The sequence below is a fragment of the Phaethon lepturus genome, unplaced genomic scaffold (assembly GCF_000687285.1).
Source record: "Phaethon lepturus isolate BGI_N335 unplaced genomic scaffold, ASM68728v1 scaffold20262, whole genome shotgun sequence".
NCBI classification, from domain to species: domain Eukaryota; kingdom Metazoa; phylum Chordata; class Aves; order Phaethontiformes; family Phaethontidae; genus Phaethon; species Phaethon lepturus.
The window spans coordinates 3,660-13,168 of NW_010522855.1; the positions used below are offsets into that span (position 1 = coordinate 3,660).

Genomic DNA, 9,509 nt, shown 5'->3' on the forward strand with positions numbered 1-9,509 from the left:
TAAACCACTCTGCCTCTTTGCAAATGTAGGACCCTCTGCAACAAGCCTGGTAAGTCTGCAATAGTCTTTTTATGTGGGGTAATATGATGCAAGAAAATTGCTACAATTTCATTTTATCCTGAAGTTGTCATATAGCAAAATTAACAGAATAAATCTTTAGAATTAAAGTTAACAGAATAAAATTTGCTGGTTTAACTAATTATGTTAAGTGGAGAAGAAACAAGGAGTTCTAGTTCCATGAAATGATCTGCCAAATTTTATAGGATTTTTCTAAATCAACATTTTATTGAGCATTTTTAACCTATATTCTTAATTTTTGATACTACATAATACAGCCACTGATGAATGAAGCTAACCAGAGCCTACTGGTATTCAGATTCAGAAAACAAAAATGATAAACTGCCAACATATTAGCAAGGATTATGTGAACTCAGGCTTCAGAATTCTTAGATAATAAGATTTTTAAAGCACATTAGTGTCCTTAAAACAAAGCCTGCATAGATACATTCGATTTGGATTTATGCTGGTACAATTTACAACTTTATGGTCAAATGACTTGCATCTTTTTGATGTTTCACAACAAATTTTCATTTGTCACACAGAATATAGCAACTTTTATCACAAATATAATTTAACTTTAAATAAATATGGAAAAAGCATTTTGTTAGTACATATTCTCACTAACGAAGAACATGCACATGTGCACAGAACAAAACATTCAAAACACTGAGATAAAAAGTGAGTAAGTATGTTGGAGTTTCATGAATTATTCACACATCATCAGAATTCATTATAGCTACAGGATGAAAGGCAGCTCAAGCACTAAACCTCAGAACATATGTGACCTCTAGTGGGAGAATATGAATAAGTGGAAGAGAAACAGCTGCCAGTGGAAGTAAACAGTAACATTTCCTGTTTGCTCTTAATTTTCCCTAGGCAGAGGTTGGCACAGCACTACCTTCTATAATTCAAGAGAGTTATTCTCCTGCACCATTGATAGAAGAACCTGAGGAGGAAGCATCAACACCAAAATTAATTGATGGGTCTTCAGCACAGGGGTCTGGGGTTCTTGGACCCCAAACTCAAGACGGTTAGTAGGGAAGAGAATCGAGTTTTACCTGTGTAGCTTTGATTTTGAGTGAGCCCACTTTGCTTGCTTGTGGATGTCTACCTCTTACTGAACAAGAGGTATATAATTTCTGTACCTGTCTTACTGAAGAGAGCTAGAACATGCTAATCTTAAATGCTCTGAAGTCAGATAGCTGCCTAGTCAAATGTTTCTGTACTATTTCACAATGAAAATAACTGTGCACCAATAAAGATTTTTCCAAATAAGATTTTACTTAATGTTTAAACACTTACAACTTAAAAATTTGTTAATGGTTGGCAAGTGCTACCAGTAATTTTTTATTGACTTAGATTTCAATATCATTATTAGCGATCTTTATTTTATAATTATTTGTTACATTTTTTATAAATGTGTTCATACTAAATATAATTAAAAACTTGAAGAATTTTTGACTATGAGAACTAGAAACCGTGAAACTTAAGGAAAGGGATCTATTTAGAAATTTAAGGTGATGTTGATTTTCTGGTTTTCTGACTAGCTATAGTGAAATAAGAGCTTTCTACATCTCATGGGGGAATTAAAATTGTAAAACACAATATATCCCTCTCCTACACAAACATTGTGGTGCTAATAATTGACATTTGTTAGCAGCTACTCTGAATTCCTGTAGTCGAAGCTCATGAGAGTTATCCACTGCTGTGATGGGTCTTCGTATTGTACGGTGATCAACATAAAACAACAGGCAAACCCTACTTTTCAATATGTCTAACACTATAACTGAGTGCCATGGAAGACAAATGGAAAAAAAAAGTTAATGCTTCCAAAATTTTGTGTTCAATTAAGAGAAATTAATCATTCCTAGTACTGTTTTTATGCATATTACTAGTGAGCCTTGACCAGACCAAAAAAAAAAAACAAAAACCTCACACTGATGTCAAAACAAATAAAAATGGAAATGAGGATTTCCTAAGAGAGTTCTGGAAAAAACCCACACACTTTTCTTCAATTTTGAAAGCTGCAGGATGCTACAAAACATTTCACAAAAATATTACATATTGTGAATTCTGTATCTGTCAACATTTTTGAGCACTGAATGTAAATCAACTAGTACATCGACTAAAGATATATATGGGAGGCTCAAGGCTGTAACATATCAAATCAGGGTTTTTTGTGTCTCTATTTTTTTTCAGCAATATATTTTCCTGTCAAATATTGCTGCTGTTGTTGGCTTGGTACTGGATAGAAGACTACAAGACTCAGGAACATCAAGCCAACTTAATTTTTCTTCTTGATGCCTTTTTGAATCCTTCCCATACCTCTGTCCTTTTCCAGTCTACACCAGCCATAAGTGACAAATACCACTCCTCCAAGATCAAAAATAGTACAGAAGGGGAAACTGCCATCTTGTACTATGTTGCAATATTTTGAAAAAAAAATGTCAGCCATGCTAAATTCTACAGTCATTTAGTTCTAGATTTGCTGGAATGGTTCAAAGTGTGACAATTCATTTTCTTCCTGCGTCAGGCTTGCTCCCTGTAGCTAATTTGAACTGTCCTACGCAGGAAATTAGGGAAAGTATAAAAAGAATCTTACCTCTCCAGAAATGCTATTCCTGGATGCCCAAGTAGAGATTCTCAAATAAAAAAGCACACTGCCTGTTGGCAATTGACACATATTATGAAGGCAAATCTTCCATTTAGCCACAACTGTTCCGGCGAAAAAACTCATCTACAGGAAAAATATTTTCATATTCATTAATTATGCTACTATTCTATAAAGTAACCACAACAAACAAGCAGCCATCTGCTAGAAGGAGGCAGAAAACATGAAAGAGAAAAGTATTTCTACGTGATTAAAAAATGAGAAACAGCTATGTTGATTTATACCCATAATCAAAGAAAAGATATATAAAAAATTCAACACACATAGCAACTAACAACTTTTCCTACTGAAAATTACCTTCAGACAAACCAGTCAGTGTAACAATTCTCACCAAAGAGTATCATCAAAAGCATTTTCTGAATCCACGGTATTCATGACTGAGATTAAATGGCTTAATTTTTCATTTTCATGAAATTCTGGTGGTAACCAAATGTTTTGTTAACATGGTCTCCAAGTTACCTTAACTCAGACTGATAGAGAAATTTTTCATTATGATGAATTTCTGAATCAGAAAATGTTATTAAACAACATGCAAAGGAAATTGAGGTTCATCTCCACAGTTCTGTAGGAAAGTATTAATTTCCTTACAAATTATTCAGAAATACCATTTACAGAACCGAACTTGGGAAATTATAACAAGTTTCAGTCATCAGCTGTAATTTCTCCATCTACATGGAAGTGCACACTTACCAGCTTAGGGGAAGACTGATCTTTGGTTGTCTGCTGTCACCTAATATTCTGTTGTTATAGCCTGAGAAGTACTGTATCAGAACAAGTTAAATGAACTCCTAATAGGCACAGGCAGAAACAAAATTTAGTTTTAAGTAGCATCTAATCACTTTCTTGTTGCAATTATATGATGTGATGGTCAAAACAGAATGGGAGTGAAATTTATAATTGAAAAAATCTTATCATTACGTGCTTAGGTGAGCATTTCATAGTAGTAATTTACATATCAGTTTTGTACTTTTTTTTATTGTAACAAATTGTTTTCTTTTAAATTCTTTGACAGGTCTTCCTACTTGCCTTTTTTGTACCTGCCTAGGGACCACAGTCTACTGTGATGATCACGAGCTTGATGCTGTTCCACCATTGCCTAAGAAAACCACATATTTCTACTCACGCTACAACAGAATCAGGAAGATCGACAGAAATGACTTTGCTAACTTAAGTATGGACAGTAGTATTGCTGTAATTAATTTTAATCTCTATTATTTCCGGCTCATACTAACCTAAGACATAGTCATTCATTTTATGTAATGTTTGATGATGGTAGGGTTATACACATAAATGTACATATGGAAAAGTAGTTTGCTACATTTGAATGCAAAAGTCAATACTTCAAATGCATATTCTCTGTCAAATTTTTGAACTATAAGAAATAACAACTTTCATCTCTCTTTTTGCTGTTACTTGTAATAAGCTTTAGAAAGGTAGAAAAAACCCAAAACCTCGTGGAACATTTGTAGCGTAATAGAAAGTACTGTTTTCCTAAACGAGACAAGTACTCAGACATATTTTCAAATATTTGCAAAGTACCTATGTGAAAGGAATTTCACCTTTAAATTTTACCTTTAAAACTTACCTTTAAAGTAATGTTCATTGGTTTATTCCAGCATTACCTAGGAAAATCTTCAGTAAATTAAAACTGATAATCTAAAACTGTTTGTGGCCTAAAACTGGCCAAAATTAGTGATTTAGGGAGCTTATATTTTCACATTTCCTACTTGAGATTCTTAAAGATACCTGATTTTTCAGGAAGTATTAAGCTTACCTTGTTTAGCAGTAGGGATTGCCATACACTCACCAGTCTGAATATCAAGTCATATTCTTTGTTTTTTGTTTTAGACCTAACTTTGTGTAACTAATGTTATTTTTTTCATATTGAGAAGTGTGGAATCAGTGCCAAAAAAGGCTACTACAATAATTCAGGGGAATGCAAAGATCCTTTTGTGAAAGAAAACTATAAGGGTTTGGCTTGCTCAAACCAAGATAAAGGTCGGGAAGGAACACAATTGTTATATAAAAAAACCTAAGGGGAATAAATACTAAAAAGAAAGAAAATTTATTTAGGCCAAAATATACTGCTAGCATAAGAACAAAATAATAAAATAAAATAACCATGAAAAAACAATCTGTGTGGAAAATAGAAGTAAGCTACAGAATAATGCATTTTAAATTGATGCATATTAATGCATTGATTGAAAATAAACATATGGAACAAGGTGGTAGAGAATATGTTTATTTCCCTTTAAATGTTATTTTTCCAAATGATAACCATTTAAAAGATTCCCAGAACACAGAGAAATTTTAAAACTATTAACTTTAAAATCTTTCATTGAAAGGTGTATGAGGAATGACACAGGCAATTCCAAGCAGCAAGAGAAGGAGATGCTGGTCCCCTTCATTAGGAGAACTGTTCAAGTACTGATCATTCCATTATATACAGAGAGAAAGAGTTGTCACATAGTGGGTCAGTAATGGGTCTGATTCAAGACATTTCATCTGTAATTTAAATCAGCCATTTGCCTTTTATCTTTTTTAAAACTTTCGGGAAATACATTCTTATATGTTTGTTGTATCTTACTTCTCTGCCAGACAATTTAAAGAGGATTGATTTGACTTCAAACTTTATATCAGAGATCCATGAAGATGCCTTCCAGAGATTGCCCCAACTTGAGGAGCTGGTGCTCCGTGACAATAAGATAAGGAAACTCCCTGAGTTACCATCTACCTTAACATTCATCGATGTTAGTAAGAATAGGCTTGGTCACAAAGGAATACGTAATGAGGCATTTAAAGTAAGTCGGGGTTTGATGGGAAAATCTTTTCTTCCTCTCTCCAAAGGATGTGGTCAGAAGAGGAGCTTAAGTGTCCCTCTACAGTAGTAAAACCATTAAGATTATAGGCACCATGAGTGTGCTGGCTGCTCAGTAATCTATAAAGATGGAGCAAGATGTATGAGCGCTATCAGCTTGGCATGAGAATCCTTTTTATTCTTCTTTACAAAAATCCACACAAGACGTGCGATGGCATACTATGTTTGTACCTATGAACCAACTACCCACGTGACTAGCAAGACTCCAGAAAGCTGCTTGATGTTCCCTTGCAAGTAGGCAAGAGGGAAGGGTAAAGCTATGGATGCTGCTGCTTCAAACTTACTCTGCTGAGTATCTACATGGGAACTTGCTAGAGCATTCTTTAAATATATATATTTTCTTTTCACCTTGAAAAGCATGGATATTGGAACCTCTGAGTGATCATCCTTCCTCGAGAATTTTGGTGGAGCCATGTACTGCTCCTAATTGCATGTAGAATCTGAAGTCATTATAGAATATAGGCTAGGTTCATCTCTTAGACCTGGCTCATATGCACTATTCAATTGCATCTAAGAAGGTAGCTGTAACCAGCTATCTCTGAATTCCTCCTTTGGAAGACAGGTTATTAATGAAGCAACCAACAGCAGTTACTGAATCAGGTATTTTCTCCTAGCCCAACATAAGGCAGGTGTTGGTAATAGGAATGATGGACAAAAATCAGTCCCCCAGACTGAGATAGCACCCGTTTCTTCTGCACTCTCCTGATTTTAGCCATGAAGGAGTCTCAGCCTTTATCTTCCATATTTGCCAAGAACCTTCACCCCGATATCTCAGAGTTCTGTCACTAGGAATTAAACTAGGACACTGCACTCAAAGTAGTAGTTAGGTACAATGATAACTTGTGTGTGTAAAAAGGGGGCAAAATGAGTGTTCTACTGAGCCTTATTGACCTAGACAAGTTTATGTCTTACTACTAAGTTAAGGGAGAAAATGATTAACCTTTTCAAATGGAATGAGAATTTTTTTTTAGCTCAGGCATTTCTTATGAAGTTATAATTTGCTTCAACAGCAATACACTTCTGCAAAATTGAGTAAGCTTGTCACAAAAGCAAGAAAACAGAATAGGAACCCTTTTTGTATAATGACTGGGTAAGACACTATTTTCACTTTAGAAAAACATCACTGAAATTACATCTCCAATTATTAAATCTCTAGAGATTTCAAAGAATTTTTTTCCTTTTTTTTAATCCAAACACCTAATCTTTAACAGTAACAGTTCTCAGCCTGTGCAAAAGAAAGGTCATGACTGTCTTTTAATTTCTACCTTTTAAACCATATCATGCTGAAACAAACTGTGTTAGTATCCAGCAGTGCTCATTGCAGTGATAGATTTTAGGATGAGAGGAAATGGCCTCAAGTTGCACCAGGGGAGGTTTTGTTTGGCTATTAGGAAGAATTTCTTTACTGAGGGAGTGGTCAAGCATTGGAACAGGCTGCCCAGGGAGGTGGTGGAGTCACCATCACTGGAATTGTTCAAAAAACATGTAGACATGGCTCTCTGAGACATTTTTTAGTGGGCATGGTGGTGTTGCGTTGATGGTTGGACTTGATGATCTTAAAAGTCTTTTCCAACCTTACTGATTCTATGATTCTATTTCAAACTTTCTTGCCACAGATTTTCAAAAATGTCTATAATTTTCCCCTGCCTTTTTCCTTCATCCTCTAGGATCTGCATGAACTGCAACATCTTTACATCACTGACAATAACTTGGATCACATTCCATTGCCACTCCCTGAAAGCCTCCAAGCTCTTCATCTTCAGGTAGGCTAAAAAAACAATGGCTCTATAGATCATGTTCAAATAGTAAGTAAAACTGGAACGGGTAACTATTGTCATGTTTTGTTTCTTCTATCGATCCAAAAGTGTACTTACTTAACTAAACAAACTGTTGGAAACATAGAGTTAACTAGCAAATGCAGTACTTGAAAGAAGTAAAACTTAGCTCAGTTAAACATTAATTATTAGAATTTGTGATCCAGTATTTTTCAAACATTAAATTCTAGATTTATTGTTAGTACAGATTAAAGTTAGGTTTACAGCTGTGAAGAGCAACATTAGTCTAAGAGATTTCAAAGACAGAAATCCCTCACACTGCTCCTATAAATCTTCAACAGGAATGTTTTTAAGATACCCAAAGAAAGTTACCTTACATATTGGTTGTGTCTATATCAGTGCATGTAATTCTTTTAATAAATGTCATTCCCAGTTGCTAACATTTTTTCAGCCAAACTTTTCCTTTTGATTGTGTTGGAACACCCCATCCATCATCTTTCTGTATTACTACTTTCGGTATTTGCTTTTACCTATATTTTTTTTTCTGACTCTTTCTTTTGCATCTCTGCATCTTTCCCTTTATCTCCTCTTGTACTAAGGCTCAATTTTGATTATCAGATATTTTTGTTTATTTCATAATAGAGCAAAAAACTTTGAATAAATACCCTTGTGTACTATATATGACCTCTATATTCCAATAAATAAATCTATAGAAATATTCTGCCTGCTAGCTGACTATTTTTTTCACCTGCCCATGCCTGTACATTAAATATTCACTTCTATGTGCTACAGGCCAAAGCTAATGAACTGGATTTTTTCCACACCAGTTTCTAACTAGAAAAGGAATGGAGAAGGGAAGAATTTTCAGACAGCCCTTATTTTAGAAGATGATGGTTTTGTCTCAATTTTTGAAAATACTGTATTCTAGCAATTCATTGTTGAAAATGGCTCACTTCAAGAACAAAAGCTCAGTAAAGATAAGGTATATAAGAGGAATTTACATCAAAGGAATAAAACCTAAAGCATTCTGTTTTCCCTGTATATATGCAAATTTGTGTTAAGCTAATGTGAGAGGGCCTGGGGGAAATAAATTTGTCACAAATCAAATTGCAGATTTGTGCCTTTGCAGGTTGAGGCGTATCAAGCTGTCAGGATAGTTATGGTTCTATGATTTTTGGACTGGCCTATGCTGGTTCTGATTTGCATTAATAAAGCTCTTCAATATATGATCTGAGAAATTAAAATGCTCTATGCTTCTAACAGGCCCCTCCTGCAAAGCCTGTCTCTGCTACACGATTGAGTTTTGAAGCTTTGCATGGCCAAGAACTTTTCCGCTGCTTGGGACATTTCTCTGCTGATGACTTGCGCGCCACAATCTGGTCCCTTGGGTTCAAACAAGTATCACTCTAGGCACTGAAAATAAATCCATAAATCGTTCTTCAAAGAGTAAAAAATCGCTTTCAAGGAACTATTCTGATAGTTTGTTTTTTTTAGAACAACAACATTCAAGAGATGCATGAAGACACTTTCTGCAAAATGAACGATTTTACTTTAAAAAATCACTTTCAAGGAACTATTCTGATAGTTTGGTGTTTTTTTTAGAACAACAACATTCAAGAGATGCATGAAGACACTTTCTGCAAAATGAACGATTTTACTTATGTACGTAGGACTCTTGAAGACATCAGACTGGATGGTAATCCCATCAACCTGAGCAAAACACCTTATGCATACATGTGTCTACCACGTTTGCCAGTTGGTAACCTCAACTAAGCTTTGACGGAAACCAATGCTATCGTACACTATAAGAATCTTTAAAGACAAATTATTAACTCACTGTTACACTAAGCAAGATGCATTTTTTAATTAATTTGGGAAATATTTCTATTAATGAAATTGATTACTGAGGTACAAAGACTAATATGAAATGGTAAAAGACAACTCTATTATCTACTGAAATGTAAGTTGTATAACAATATCAAGAAAAATATTTTACTAAAAATACTGTACTAAAGGCAATAAAAGATCAATGTAAATGCAAAAATTTATGCTGAATTATTCAGACCTAACATATGAATTCTAAAGTTAAATGATTTTATATGTTAAAATCTAACTATAACATGGT

At 34.4% G+C, this 9,509-nt stretch overlaps 1 protein-coding gene across 1 annotated transcript; it reads left to right on the forward strand.

The window, feature by feature from the left end:
* Positions 1 to 936: 936 nt before the first annotated feature.
* Positions 937 to 9,165, forward strand: EPYC (epiphycan; the record flags this gene model as incomplete). Its single annotated transcript, XM_010281965.1, has 5 exons — positions 937 to 1,090; positions 3,744 to 3,902; positions 5,330 to 5,532; positions 7,277 to 7,372; positions 8,987 to 9,165. Coding segments are annotated over 5 exons (783 nt in total), but the record flags the coding sequence as incomplete, so codon positions are not given.
* Between the last annotated feature and the right edge of the window lie 344 nt (positions 9,166 to 9,509).